The sequence below is a fragment of the Schistocerca cancellata genome, chromosome 2, assembly GCF_023864275.1.
Source record: "Schistocerca cancellata isolate TAMUIC-IGC-003103 chromosome 2, iqSchCanc2.1, whole genome shotgun sequence".
Classification (NCBI taxonomy): Eukaryota; Metazoa; Arthropoda; class Insecta; order Orthoptera; family Acrididae; genus Schistocerca; species Schistocerca cancellata.
The window spans coordinates 704,719,410-704,735,889 of record NC_064627.1 but is presented as its reverse complement, the minus strand read 5'-3'; the positions used below and the strand labels follow the sequence as shown (position 1 = coordinate 704,735,889).

At 38.3% G+C, this 16,480-nt stretch overlaps 1 protein-coding gene across 1 annotated transcript in view; it reads left to right on the top strand.

Moving 5' to 3' along the window:
- The window catches only part of LOC126162494 (ubiquitin-like-conjugating enzyme ATG3), an 86,185-nt gene that overhangs the window by 48,820 nt on the left and 20,885 nt on the right, over positions 1 to 16,480 (top strand). The window contains exons 4-6 of the mRNA XM_049919038.1: positions 4,568 to 4,759; positions 14,170 to 14,313; positions 14,411 to 14,538. Coding sequence (XP_049774995.1) covers positions 4,568 to 4,759; positions 14,170 to 14,313; positions 14,411 to 14,538 — 464 coding nt within the window. The remainder of the gene's footprint in view (positions 1 to 4,567; positions 4,760 to 14,169; positions 14,314 to 14,410; positions 14,539 to 16,480) is intronic.

Below are 16,480 nucleotides of genomic sequence, written 5' to 3'. Positions count from 1 at the left end.
CAGGAGATATGATTTGAGGTTAGATTTAAAACTTACGTTGCTGCTTGCCAGACTTTTATATTATTGGGCAACTGATCAGAAATTATTGTTGTTACATATTGAACATCTATCTGAGCCACTGACGGCGCTTTAATAATGGGTAATAAAGGCAATTTTTTCATGTAGTGCTATAGGTATAGATGTCACTATATTATGGATTATTTATGACAAATTTCATTAGGGAATATACATATTATGGTTGTACAGTTAAAATGCCCAACTCTTGGAAGAGTTGGCTACATGAGTGTGGGCAAATACTACATGTTGTTCTTACTGCTAACTTTTGTGCAATCAATACTTTCTTTCTAAGTGATGAATTACCCAAAAATTATTCCACAAGAGATTATTAAGTGGAAATATGAAAATATGTTAGGAGTTTCATTTGTGTGTTCCCAAGTCAAGCAATTACACAAAGAGCAAGAGTGGCTAACTACATTATTTGAGTAGCTCAGTAACTTGCTTCTTTTTACACTCAAAAATATGGAGCATTCTACCCTGTTTACTGATTCAGTTCGTGTGCTACACCAATTATTGTTATGACTGTTTGTTGTACAGAGTTGAATATAGTGCTGCTTTTTTTTTTTTTAATTAAGGGAGAGTCCATTTTCAGAGAACCACTTAAGAATCCTTTGAAAACATTTGTCTTCTTTTGATCTCTAATGAGATTTATTAAAATACTATCATCATCTGCAAAAAGTACCAGTTCTGCTTGATGAATGTTAAGTGGAAGGTCACTCGCATATATAAGGAATCGGAGTGGACTCAAAATTGAACCCTGTGGGATTCTCTTTATGATTTCTCCCTAGTCACTAAAATTTTCTACCTTTCCAATATTGAATTATTCAGCACAACTTCTCATTGTTAAATCCTACCCGGTAACATCTTATTATTTGCAGCTTCTAATAAAATAAATAGCATTCTCAGTTGAGCAACCCTTCTGGAATCCAAACACTGATGTGCTAAGTAAATTGTTTCTACTTAAACATGAGACTACTCTTGAGTGCATTACTCTTTCAAATATTTTGGGAAAAGATGTCAACAAGGAAACTGGACAATAATCATTTAAGTCTTTCCTCTCACCTTTCTTATAAAGAGGTTTAACAAGCATATTCTAATTTGTCTGTAAAAATCCCCTGTGCCCTTGCTGCATCATCTTTATTACTAAGGACAATTTTCAGAATTTGGTTTTAAATTCCAGAAGCACCACATGAGATTTTTTTTTTTTTTAATAATTCTGTTAATTTCAGTTAAGGTTGTAGGTGCAACTTCTAGTTGCTTAAGGTTTTGTGAAATTACATTTTAAAATACCCTCTTGCTTTGTCAACTGAGCCATTAAATCTTGTTCTTGCTGCTACAGCTATGAAATGATTGTTAAAAGTACTTGAATTTGCGAATTGTAAGTTCTAGCATTGTCATTTATTTTAAATGTTGTTGTGTCTTGCACACTGACTAGTTGTCCTGTCTCCTGTTTCACAATATACCATATAGTTTTAATTTTATTACCCACATCATTGATTTCTGGCAGGGTGTGCATATTATGGGACATTTTAATGAGTTTCCTTAAAATATTGGGTTGGTGCATAAGTTTGTATCATTTTTCCATAAGTTTAATAAACACAACAGATACACGTAACAGAGCTTTTTGCCATCAATAATATATTGTCCTTCAGTCTCTTAAACAGTCTGCCAATGTTGTGGTCACTTTTTGATTCCACGACTGTAGAAATCATGTGGTTTTGAGGTGAAAAGCTCATTGAGCCATATTCAGAGTGCATTTTCGTCCCGAAAGGAAGTTCCTTGAAGGTTGTTCAATAGTGTGGAAAAGGTGAAAATTTGAAGGCGCAAGAGCAGGTGAATAAGGTGGGTGTGGAATGTCCTCCCAACCCTATACCTATATAATGTTTTTTGTCAGTCTAGCAGAACAGAAGCAGGTATTATCATGGAATAACATCACTTTTTGCAGACTCCCTTGTTGTTGTTCTTGGATTGTGTCTGCAATACATCTCAGTTGTTGACAATAAATGTCAGCAGTGATGGTTATACCTTAGGGAAGCAATTCATAGTACACCACACCATCACTGTTCCACCAGATGCATAATATTACCTTTTGTGGATGCACACAGGTCTTTCTATGGGGAATTCTTTTGGGCTCAGCCATTCCTTTCTTTTCCTTCTGTTAGCATAAAGACACCATTTCTCATCACCAGCAACAGTACACATTAGGAATTATCGGTGTTGTTCACAAGCCAATTGGTGACAGAAGTGCATGTGTTGGCCCCCCCCTTTCCACCCCTCACCCAATTTTTGTGATTTTGGCTTGGAGCATGCGGTACCCATACGCCCGATTTTTGTACGCTCTCCACTGCGTGTAAATGCTGCGTGATTGTGGAATGCTCACAGTTCTCAAAAGTACACTGATGTGGACTAATGCATTTAAACAATCTTCATTACACCCAAAAGGTCTTCCTGAATGTGGACGGTCACTAATGTCAAAATGATTCTCCTTAAAAATGGTGCAAATGTTTCTGGCTTCCTCGACTGCGTCTTCTCGCCATTGATCTCGGACAGAAGAATATGTCGGAAATGTTCAGGTTTCTCCATTTGCCATTCCATTTTCTAGTATCCACAGCTTCACTCACTAACTCCAGATGGCAAAATGGCAATATGTAAAGTCAAGTAGCAACAGTGAACTAGGAATAAAAAATGATGGTCAAAATATAAACCCATAGAAACCAGAATACCAATGCTTCTAGGTTCTGATCTACATGAAAAGCTGGACTTTGCACCCAACTTTCTCATATGTTGTGACTCCTTTTTCCACGTCCACTCTAGATAAAAATGATGCTAGTCTGTAATCCCTTACATACTAATGGATGTGATGATGTGTATATTCACCAGATATTTTTTAGGTTTTGACATGTGCTGAAGCACAGTTTTGTAGTTCACATGACTGTGAACCCCATTTATGAGATGTTAATTAATGAGAAAATAGAAGGAAAGAAATTCTCATGCATAAATTAAGAAAAGAGAACATGTCAGTCATTGACTGGGAGATTGGTTTGTTAACATGTTGACTGCCATGTGCTCAACAGTGGTCACATGCTCCACTATGTTTAGTACAGTGTGTAGTTCAGTACTATGCATTACCTTGTGTTTCTTGATCGAGTTGACACTGGCAGCCAGGAAATCTATTACAATTTCTTATTCACTGTTTTGAACTTTTATGTTTTTTTACATGCCATCAAAAGATATGCTGTACTGAACCGAGTGGAGTGTGTACCTACAGGTGGACAGACAGCATCATGTGCAAACCTCTGCCATGTTGTCCATTTGTGTCGTGGCAGTCAGTGTGCTAGGTATGATAATATTTAGAGGTGTATCCATGCTTTCTGCCAACATATATATATATATATATATATATATATATTTCATATGCGTACTACAAACAATTTACAATAAATTCACACATTATAGAATAATTTGTCTGCTATAAAATTTACAATATTACAATGCTAATTTAATTAAAATAAATGGAACATTATATACAATATAATAAAATATTATTCAGTCTTCTTCCAGAAGTCCACATATGCCCTCACTGTTTCGCTGTACGCCATCAGGTCTTGGGCCATGCACACTCTTGGATGGTTTACTAGCAGACATCGAAGCAGGTGGTTCATGGTCTGGATGTTCCCACACGGACACAATGCACTTTCACTAATTACCCACTTGTGCAGATTTCTGTTACATCTGCCCATTCCTGAATGCAGCCTGTTCAGGGTTTTCCATCGCTCCCACTCAAGTTCCACACCTGGTGGCACCACTTCCTCAGAATCGTGAGCAATTCTTGTTGTTCCTGCCACAGTCTTTTTCTAGAAGTTTTTGGTGGATCTGTGAGTGCTTCGGTTGAGTGGAGAAAACTACTTCTTGACTTAAGGCATTTTGCTACCATTCGCTACCCATGTAGCGGATGACGTTGATCTTGAACCTGTTTTGTTTGTTTAATTCTGCCCTCTATTCAATGTCAGACATTTGGTGGAGCAATTCATGATAAGGAGTGTAGGTGTTCTACTCTTGTTGGCTTAAGACATCCACTAATATGTCTACACATCTGGTTCACGGCAGTGTCCAGTTTGTTTGTGTGACATGACCACTCCCAGACAGGATTTGCAAACTCAGCAGCAGAGTAACAGAGTGCCATTGTGGTGGTACGTAAAACTTATGGATTAGCTCCCCATTGTGATGTTGTTAGCTTGCCAAGTTAGTTATTCCGTGATTGGACTTTTGCCCTGCTCTTCTCAATGTGCTGCTTGAATGACAGTGTCCTATCAAGAGTAACTCCGAAGCACACTGGGAAAGGGCAGTGTGTTAATCTTGTGTCATTAGCCATGTCTGAAAGATGGTGATTTAATTACTGAAGCCATGATTTTTGTTACATTGTTCTTTACACAGAAATTCCACTTATTTCATTTAACAAAGACTGTTGGTGTAATGAGCTCAGTTTGTGAGAATTTTTATTTTTATTTAGACAGAGTCTGCTGCTTTAGAACTAACAGCCAGTGGAAAAACATCAAAACTCATTTCTACTCCAAGTGGCAATAGCAATGGTAGTGCTGATGGTGGTGGTGGTTGTGATGACGACGATGATGATGATGACGACGAAGAACCTGTTGATATGGAGGAATTTGAAGAGAGTGGCTTACTGGATGAGGAGGATCAGGTAAACAATAAATTTATTAGAAATGGAAACGTACTATTTATTGCATCTCTCTCTCTCTCTCTCTCTCTCTCTCTCTCTCTCTCTCTCTCTCTCTCTCTCACACACACACACACACACACACACACACACACACGTGCATGCACACTGTAGATGATAGATTGATTGTAGATCATAAAATTCATATTGATGCACTCATTTGTGTTTTGGAAACAAGATACAACAAATATGAAAGAAAAAAAAACTTTGAAGTTCTTTATACTTTTTGTTGTGATGACACATGTCCAATAACTGAGTTTTCATTGTACATCATGACACCGACACTGACCCACAAGAATTTTACTAATCATTTTAGAAGCTTTAAAATGTTCTCAGTGATTTTTAAACAACATATTGTGATGTAAGTGCTTGTTGCTCAATGCATGTGTGTCTGCATTCTGAGTGTACTGTATCTTCATAAACATAATAATAAGTAAAAGTCACTTGAGAAAACTATAAAATTGCAAAAGTCACAATGACTGGCCAGTACTTTAGTGGATAAAATTTCAAGTAAAAAACATTTTAAAGTAGAAAAAACTACACTTGGCTATTGGAAATTGTAAGTTCCTTTATGCCCTCTCAAGGGTTGGTGTTGCTCTCAACTTCTGATCTTGTGACCTCTCCTTTTTATTTAAATTTTATCTGACCCATTCGTCTTTCCTCCCTGAGGAACAAACATACAAGTTCCAGAAGCTACTTTCAAGTGTTTCTGTCAGCAAGTGCTTGGATTTTCTCCCTTGGAAGTAAATATTACCAAATTCATTAGCAGGTTACCAGCCTTCTTTGCTGTGTGTAAGTGATTAGTGAAATTTCTTTCTACACAAGTCCTGCAACAGCTCCAGTAAACAGTAAGGGAAGTAAAGGCAGTTTGTGTATTAATTCAATGCATCCAGAGCTTGTCATGATCAAATTACTGGAAACTACTCTGTTATCGAAATGGCATGTTTTTTCTGTCCTGCATTGATATTAAATGTTCTCTTGGGTACTGCATAGTTAAAAAAAATATCTGCTTTTCTACATCTCTCAGAATTTGCTAAGTAAGTATTCTTCAACTATGCCTACAGTACATTATCTGTCAGTTTTTCCTGTGATGTAATATGGCCACTTGTCATCCATTCTAAGCACACATCTTGAATTGAGATTAAATTTTCAATAAAAATGGCCATGATATTATATGAGGGAGGATCAATCGGAAAGTAAAGTACAGTAATTTTTTTCTTCCCTAGATTTCAGCTGGAATGTTGAAATATCACGACAATATAGTTTGAAGTTTGCACTACAGAGAGAGTTGGGTTTTTTTCCCTCCATGTGGAACTCTAGTGAGAGAAATCTGAACTACGAAACAAACATGGTACGCATGTTTCTATCACCAGCTTGTTAAGAGCAGTGAAATGTAGTTCAATATTTGTGAGCCAAAGGGCATAAATTGAATGAAGTTCAAAGAGACATATGTGGTGTGTATGGGGGACAACAACAGGGGCAGTAAATTAATGTGTTATGCTGCAGAATGGCATCTCTTTCTGAAAGGAATCATTGCTGGTGGCGAGTTGTGGGCATACCAGAACACACCTGAAACCGAGGTGGTCTCTTTGGTTTGGAAACATACTGGTTCTCCAGTATGAAGAAAATCATAGTGGCTCATTCTGGTACAAAAGTTCTTGTGACAGTGTTCTGGGGCATGCATGGCATGTTATTGGTGAACTCTGCTGAACGTGGCACCACTGGGAATGCTGCAGTTTACATTGAATCTGTGGTTAAGTTGTGTCATGCCCTTTGTGACAAATGCCACAACATTAATGGTGACAGTGTCAAATTTCTTCATAACAATGCTCACATACATGTTGCTGCTCCTGTTCATGAGAAAATCAACAAATTTGGGTGGGAGTTGCCCCAGCATCCACTGAACAGTCCAGACTTTCCACTTATTTTCATCTGTTTGGTGTCGTGAAGAAATTCATAGCTGGCCAATGCTTTGCAATAGATGCGGAAGTGAAATCAGCAGTCCACAGATGGCTGTAGTCCAACCAAATGAACTTTTACGAACAGAGCATCTTGAAACTGGTACTACAATGGGAGAAATGTGTTGAGAATGTTGGTGAGTATGTAGAAAAGTAGGTAAAAGTTGTAAGTTTATTTGTGATTTCCCTTATTACCTATTAAACTTCGTGGTACTAAAATTATTGTGTGTTACTTTCCAATCTTGTCTTGTATATCTATCACACTCCTTGGCTTTTGACTGTATAGATCAGCTCCTATATCATGTACTGCACTAATCTGCATCTGTTTCTTAGGCAGGAAGCTCCATCTGTACATTCTAATAGAAAATAGACATGTGATTAAATTGCTACCATATTCCATGAATTTAGAGTTGCCAGTTTTTCTCATTAGTGTTCCTACGATCTCCTGTTAATGGAGTGAGTCTTTGAGTCTTCATCAGGTCCAACATTATTATTTTGTCAGTAGACAGGTATTCCCATTTGATAATTACATGAGGAAGACCCAGTCCATTGTATATACTATCCAAGTGAATCCTTTTCACAATTTTTAACTCTCCACCCATGAATCGAAAGAAAATAACAGTAACCACCTTGTCAGAAACTTGGCAAAGATTTAAAACCCTGTGTTATTTACAGAGAAAATGAACAATAATGTATTGGAGTTTTAGCTGCATTACTTTTTCTATTCATGCAATACTGCCGATCATTTAATTACCACCCTGTAAGAAAACTGAAACAAAAGCACTATACTTAAATTTTCTTCCTCCCTTTGCATCCTAATTCATTTTTAAGCCTCAACCAATAAACAGAATTCATGTATGGGCTTAAGAAAAGCTACTACAAAACAATATAACCTTGACAACTAATTGTATATTAAAAGACTCACTTAACTAGAACTAGTGCAGACCTTTTCAATTTAAATTTCATCCACTGAATACCATCCATCATTTCAGTGCTGTTGTTGTTGTTGTTGTTGTTTTGGTGGTGGTGGTGGTGGTGGTGGTGGTGGTGGTGGTGGTGGTGGTCTTGGACTTGGTCTTAAGTCCGAAGACCGGTTTCATGCAGCTCTCCACACTAATCTGTCCTGTGTGAGCCTCTCCATCTGTTCGTAGCTGCTACTGTGTACATCCATTTGAACTTGCTTGCTGTATTCAAGTTTTGTTCTTCCACTACAGTTTTTACATACCTACATGTGTGTGCTTGCATGCACACACACATGCGCTCTCTCTCTCTCTCTCTCTCTCTCTCACTCTCACTCTCACTCTCATTCTTGCATAGCAAATTGACACTTCATTGATGACTCGGGGTGTGTTTTATCAACTGCTGTCTTCTTTTAGTGTAGTTGTGCCATAAATTTGTGTTTCCCCCTCTATTCAGTTTAGTTCTTACTTATAAGTTATTCAATCCATCCATATAATTTTCAAGATTCTTCTGCAGCACATCATCTCAAAAGCTTCTATGGAAGGCTACACTCCATAGAAATAATTTTAGGAGAGACTGCCTAGCACTTAAATTTACGTTCGATGTTGGCAAATTTATCTTTTTTATGAATAATTTTTTTTGCTATTATTAGTCTGTATTTTGTATCCTCTCTACTTTGGCCATTAGTTATTTTGCTGCCCAAATAGCAGAACTCATCTACTATTTTTAGTGACCCATTGCGTAATCTAATTCATTCATCCCACACATTATCGTCACCTCCCCGAGCTTTGATTCTCTTTTTTAATTTCTCCTTGATTTCCTTTAGTATTTGATCAGTGTACATATTGAATAATATGGAAGACAGGCTATGACCTCCTCCTCACTCCCTTCTCCACTCCAGCTTCACTTTCATGTCCTTTGGACACTTACAATTGCAGTCTGCTTTAAAATGCTTTCAAAAGTTTTCATTAAGTTTACAAGTGTCACAAACATAAGTTTGCCTCTCTTCAGTCTCTCTCTTAAGACAAGTCAAAGGATCAGTATGGCTACATGTGTTCATCAGTATTTTATAACTGTGAATTATTAAACTGGTAATTAGGTAATATTCATACCTGTAATCATCTGCCTTCTTTAGAAGAGAAATTATTATATATTTTTATTTAAGTCTGAGGATACTTTGGTTGTCTGATATATCTTATATACAAGTGGAATAGCTTTGTTTTGGCTGACTTTTCCACGGATATCAATAATTCTGAGGGAATGTTGTTTACTCCAAGGACTTGTTTCAACTGAGATCTTTATCTTGCAGTAATCATATCTCCCATCATATATTCTTTGCCTTTCTATAGTAATATCTTCACGTTTATCTCCTTTATGCAGACCTGATGATGGTTGTTTGATAAGTCTGGTAAATTTCCAAGAAAGAACAGAACATTTTTCTTGTGCCTTCTTTGTTGGTGTTACTCTAAGGATCATATAAAGAATTTCAACAATGTATAGTGCACAGTTCTTTGCTGACATCCATCTGAATTGGTCAGTGTGTCAACTGCAATTGAAAATGGAGGAAACAGAGTTTTGTGCTGTTACTAAACATTTTAATGGGAAGGACTGGACTGCCATACAAATCAAAACATAACTGGATGAATTTCGCATAGACTGTGCACCGTAATTGAAAACCCTTTACTTTTTGATGAATGAATTTTAAATGTGTTCAGAGAAGCACCAAGGGAGAAGTGTTTCCCATCTGCCCAATTGAGGTCACCACAAAGGAAATCATCGAGAAAATCTGTGATAGGGCAAAACAGGGCCGCCAAATAAAAATTTGTGAGATTGCTGAGACTGTAGGCATTTCAACTGAGCAAGTGCATAATATCCTTGCTACAAAGAAGCTGTGTGTGAGGCGGTTGCCGAGATTGCTCACAGTTGATCAAAAGCGCATCCAGCACAGCATTTCAGCCTAATGTCTGGTGATGTTTAATCACCATCCGCAAGACATTTTACACCGGTTTGTGACTTGATGAAACCTGGATCCATCATTACACATCAGAGTTAAAATGGCAGTCAAAACAGTGGACAAAGGTTGGTGAAAGTGCACTAATGAAGGCAAAGACAATTTTGTCAGCTGTTAAAGGTGATGGCCACCGTTTTTTGGGATTCCCAAGGAATAATCCTCATTAGATACATGGAAAACAGCAGAACTATAACTGGACCCTACGTGCTCAATTGCTGGATCTTTTGAAACTTATGTTGGCTGAAAAAATACCAAGGTTGGCATGCAAAAATGTGCTATTTTATCAAGATAATGCACCATCCCACACATCAGCAATAACAGTGGTGACAGTGCATGGATTGGTTCCTTATCCACCATATTCACCAGACTTAGCCCTCTCTGATGGGATGAAAAAGCTGGAGGATTGCTGGACCAGGTTTATATCCCTCAAAGCAGACTATTTTTTTCTTGTTTCTTTTTATTAGACTTATCAAACCACCCTCATATGTAGTCTTTCCACCTTACAGTGTTCCCTTCTTTGCTCAGTACTGGCTTGCCACCTGAGTCCTTAATATTCATACATGTTTGCACCTCATTTCTCTTAAGTTTTATTTTCATACAGGCTGCAGATGCATCTATATCTTCCATACTTGTGCACACTGTTACACTTTGCATTTCTTGTCTAGACATTTCGGCTTTGCTAGTTTGCACTTTGTGTCAGTCTCATTTTTTAGACATCTATATTCCCTTTTGACACTTTCACGTTTTATATATTTCTCATTTTCTCAATATTTTGCTCAAGCATTAAGCTCACTGGATAAAATATTAGACCCCAGAACAACCCACCCCCTTAGAAGAACAAAATGGCTCTGAGCACTATGGGACTTAACATCTGTGGTCATCAGTCCCCTAGAACTTAGAACTACTTAAACCTAAGTAACCTAAGGACATCACACACATCCATGCCCGAGGCAGGATTCGAACCTTTGGCCATAGCGGTCACGCGGTTCCAGATTGAAGCGCCTAAAACCGCACGGCCACACCGGTCGGCCTTTAGAAGACACACTGATTGCTTTTGGGTGATGTAGATTGAGATCATTGTGACCCTCCTCTGCTGCTGTAAGTTATGGCAGTGAAGTGGTGCATATGTGCCATCTGGTTTTGTGGAATCAGTAGAGCACGATGAGCAGATGTGGAGATGTGACAAAATGGCAGAATGGTGCTGTCATGTTTTACATGCCCATGCCCATGCCCATGACCTGGTTGTGAATAAAGTTAACAGTATGTTGGTATATCAACATCTACTGTCCGTGTTGACAGGGAATGGTGTAACACTCACAACCTGCTGTAAGTTATGGCAGTGAAGTGGTGCGTATGTGCCATCTGGTTTTGTGGAATCAGTAGAGTACGATGAGCAGATGTGGAGATGTGACAAAATGGCAGAATGGTGCTGTCATGTTTTACATGCCCATGCCCATGCCCATGACCTGGTTGTGAATAAAGTTAACAGTATGTTGGTATATCAACATCTACTGTCCGTGTTGACAGGGAATGGTGTAACACTCACAACCATGTAACACGGTATAAGAACAGTGGTTGTAAAAAGATCTTAGGTGACAGGTTCTGGAGACAAATGTCATACATACTTAATTTCAAATGTACAGAAATTGCTGCTGTCAGTGAATGCAGGTCCATCTCAACCAGTTTCCAAGAGAATATCAGTAATGGAACTATGTGAAATGACATTTGGAGTCAAAAACCTCACAGCAGGCTGTGGCTCACAGAAATGGGATGAACAACAAAAAAACTGGACCCTAGCTGATTAAAAGAAGCTTAGGGTGGTCACAAGAGTCATGACTTTGCTACCTTTTAAAATGATGCAAGGTTTGAGTGCACCAGTGGCCCAGTGAGGGGTTGAAGCTTCAGAGTATGGTGGATGTAGTTCAGGTCGGAGGTAGTTTTATCTTGTTTTTGGAAGTGTATTTAGTAGCATGACTTGGGAACATTCATTCTGGTTACTGTGAACATGGGCCAAGACATTTGTTTAAACAGTCTTGATGAGCAGGTGTTTGCCTTACTTCTACATCGAGCTGAGTATGCTGTGGGTATTCAAATCTTCCAAGATGACAGCAGCCATGTTAACAGGGGTGCAAACATATGTACCTGGTTTGAGGAATACTCAGGCATGCTGTAGCTCCTCAATGGCTTGCTAAATCACTCAGTCTGGAACTCTAAAGCAGGAGGTGAAACGCCATAACCAACATCCCCACAACTTGGTAGATTTACGGGACTGAATCAGCAATGAGTGGGTCCGGATGGGTATGACATTTCTGAAGAAACTTGTGGAGCCCATCCGTGCTGAATTGAGACCATTATCGAGCTGGTGGTGTTCTGCTAAGAAAAGCCGGACACTTGTAACCTTGTTGTTCAGCAAATAAAAACCCATGGAAACCAACTAATATTATGTCAATAAACCTGACAATTTGCAGAGTAGGAACCCATCTTATAGTATCTTTTCACATCATAACACGCAGTTTGTTCTTAATTTTTGCTGGATATAAATTTCTGCCACCTGCAATGTGCATTCTTCTGATTTTTCCAGAGACAGGTTCTCTCAATAGGACCACTGCCTCTATTAAAACAAAGCCTTCATATAAACGAAGGAATCTATAGGTAACTGTACCACAGGAGAACGTCATCAGTGTGGCTGATAGCATATTTTGCTTAAGCATAGATATAGGCGAAGTGAAAATTTTGGGATAGTCCATACTTGAATTTAGAAAGAAGTGGTGCCCTTCGATTGAAAATCGAAAAAAATCAGTGTACAAGGGCAATTCCAAAAGTAAAGTCTCCTACATTTTTAGATATATAAACAACTGTTTATTTTCTATAATAGAACATTGCATCATTTTATAAGTTGAAGAATGCTTTAGTTTTCTACGTAACATCAGTAAATTTTTGTGCATGTTCTGGCAGTTTTATAATGCCCATGTCATACCAACTGCTACCATGTCCTTCAGGAAGCATCAAATCTCATCGTTCACCTTGTCACTGGAGCAAAACCGCCGCACAGACAAATATTCCTTCAACTCGGGGAGCAGATGGCAGTTGTTCGGTGCCAATTTTGGATTGTATGGTGGGTGTGTGACAATGATGAAGACTGCAGAAGACTGATGGTTTGACAGTCCATGTTAGGATGGATGCTGTTGTGGAGAATGCTTTAACTCTTGCTCCACATTCCTGTTCTGTGTTTCTGAATTGCCTTATTATTTTTTATAATGTTTCATAGTACCTGTCAGTGGTGGCTTTTCTTTTTTCCCCCTCATGCAGCAGGTAGAAAGTTGGCCAACAATACCCTCTTCTGGTTCCAAAATATGTTCCATTTTTCACAACTTGAGTGAAGAGGGATGCCACCACTCATGTGACTTGTTTTTTCCTCAGATTTAAAGTGAACTATATAGGTTTTGTCCCCAAAGCAGTAGAGGCCAAGAAGTTGTCCCTTTCGTCTGCATAGGGGTGAAGAAATTTACAGGAACAATCAACCTATTGCTGTTTGTGATCCATCAAAATTTGCAGTACCCACCTTGCAAGCACATTATGATATTACAAGTTTCCCTTTAAAAGCCTGTGGATAGTGCTTCAGGAAACAAAGTGCAGAGAGCATCTGGAGTGATCCTTCAATCTTTATGTATAATATTCTCAACTCTTTGTGATCATATCACTGGAAATTTACCACTGGCAATGTTTGTGACATCCATGCACAACTGTTCATTCACCTCCATCAGTTGGTAATTAAATTCAACCAGTTTAACACTTTTTACATTCAAAACTCTAATAACTGTGCAAACTTCATAGTTGGTGATAGCATTCAGTGGGAGCTCCATTCTAAGTGGGTGCCAAACCAAGACTGAGCATCAGAGTGAAGAGAGAGAGAAAGAGAGAGTGTGTGTGTGCGTGTGTGCGTGCGTGCGTGTGTGCGTGCGTGCGTGAGTGCAAGTTTATTTGGGAGTGACCAACAGCCGCACAAACAGTTTGTTCGCATCCCCAATGCTTTGGAGACCTTTCTTTTGGGATTGCTCTCATATATAAGTGAGGCACATAAGTGATTGATGTAAAATATGGAAAGAAAGAACTGGCACAAAAACTCTCTGCTCGTGTGTAAAGGGATACAGTGTACTGTTAAATATTACACTTTCTTGTCTGTGGGAGTCCCACAAAATGACTATTTCTTGGTGCTTAGAATCTGAACAACATTGGGGAAAATGTTTGCTACATATTGTTTTTACTGCCACATTCTTCCTTAGCATTATTGGTGCCTTATTTACTACTTCACTAATAATTTGTTTGAGAGCATGTATGACAAATGAAAAGTCAATGGCATAAACAGAGTAATTTCTTTTATGCATTTCATCTTCATGTACAATAGCTGCTACTTAGGTGCTAATTTTAACTTCTTTAAATTTCAGAATACTGTAATTGCTTCCAATAACACTACGAAAGAAATGGAAGCTTCTGCTGGTGAAATTATTCACACAAGAACTTATGACTTGCACATCACATATGATAAATACTACCAGACACCAAGATTGTGGCTTTCTGGATATGATGAGGTGAATACCAGCCTTAAGTAAATACACACACCATTAACAAGAACTCAATGGTTAAGTGTCATATATAATTATTCATGTTGTATTTACCATTAAACAGAAACGCAAGCCTTTAACAGTTGAACAGATGTATGAAGATGTTAGCCAGGATCATGCTAAGAAGACAGTGACAATGGAAACACATCCACATATGCCAGGACCACCAATGGCATCAGTACATCCATGCAAGTAAGTTTCAAGAATTTTATAGCCTTGAAGTTACTCTAGAGTAACTTGAGTGATGCAGCAGAACTATGTGGAAGAACAGTGTAAAAAAAATTAAGTAAACATATTTGGTAGATTTAAAAGAAGATTTAAGGTGCGAGAAGCATATGGAATGATTTAAGGTGCGAGAAGCATATGGAATGAGAGAGGAACTTTTGACTTGCTATAAACATTTCTCTTTTTATTAATTAAGGAAGTTTTATAAGGTTGTACTAGTTTCATTCATTGGTTTGTTGTTTTACGGTAGTTAACAAGTTATAAAGATTTATTTTTTCATTAGTCAGAGTTGTTTTGGTCTTCAGTCCAGAGACTGGTTTGATGCAGCTCTCCATGATACTCTATCCTGTGTAAGCTTCTTCATCTTCCAGTACCTACTGCAACCTACATACTTCTCAATCAGCTTATTGTATTCATCTCTTGGTCTCCCTCTATGATTTTTACCCTTGGTGCTTCCCTCCAGTACCAACCGATCCCTTCTTCTAGTCAAGTTGTGCCACAAACTCCTCTTCTCCCCAGTTCTATTAAGCACCATTAGTTATGTGATGTACCCATCTAATCTTCAGCATTCTTCTATAGCACGACATTTCGAAAGCTTCTATTCTCTTCTTGTCTAAACTATTTATCATCCACGTTTCACTTCCATACATGGCTACACTCCATACAAATACTTTCAGAAATGACTTCCTGACACTTAAATCTATACTCGATTTTAACAAATTTCTCTTCTTCAGAAACGCTTTCCTTGCCATTGCCAGTCTACATTTTATAACCTCTCTACTTCGACCATCATCAGTTATTTTGCTCCCCAAATAGCAAAACTCATTTACAACTTAAAGTGTCTCATTTCCTAATCTAATTTCCTCAGCATCACCTGATTTAATTCGACTACATTCCATTATCCTTGTTTTGCTTTTGTTGATGTTCATCTTATATCCTCCTCAGAGTATGAGTGCTTAATGTACCTTATTCAGACTATGAGTGTTTAGAATACCAACAGCAGTTTTCCTTTAAGATGTTTCCATTTTCTGCCTAGTTATGTTTTGATCACTGGAATTTATCATCAAAAAATATTTTCAACCATCAGATGATATGAAATTCTTCATCTTTTCAGTTTAAGTTACTAAAAAGGTAGAATGAGTGATATGTGTTTCAGTGACCACCTTTATGTGCCAATGTAGAATAACATTCCAAAGAGTAGCAAAATAGGCCTATGTGCTGAGGTTATGAATGAATGTTGAGTTAAGGCATTCAGTAGCAAGCAGCCTCTAGATAACTTAAACATCGCCTTTCCTCCAACCTATCCCTCTTTCCACCCTCAGGGAGGAACTAGTAGTTCCAAAAGCTAGGAATAGTTGTTTTCAGTTTTAAATGTGTGTACTGGCCTCAGTCGAAATTTGCTCCTGTAAAGTAAATACAGACCAACCATTCTCTCTATCTGTATCAGTGTATAATGCTCAATAAGTTGTTTGCCAACTAAGGTGACTGTTCTTGTAAGAGTTCGGGCAAGGTGTGCGCATTCGCACAGGAGGTGGTCAATGGCCGGGTAGCATTTAACTATATGAAGATAGTAACTGTTACGTAAGAACAGATACCAATGATGACCATGCGCAGATTCTCTAAAAAGAAATGATAATTAATTGAAACCCTCACTTTGCGAATAATGAGTTAATGGGCAAATATCCTTTAGGAACATTACAAATGTAAGTTGTGGACAGTTCGGAATGTGGGTCTCACAGGAAACGTGCAAGAGATAAGTCCCTGCATTCGCGCTATCCTCTGTGCCCTCGGTGGCTCAGATGGATAGAGCGTCTGCCATGTAAGCAGGAGATCCCCGGTTCGAGTCTAGGTTGGGGCACACATTTTCAGCTGTCCCCATTGAGGTATATCAACAACACCTGTTGGCAGC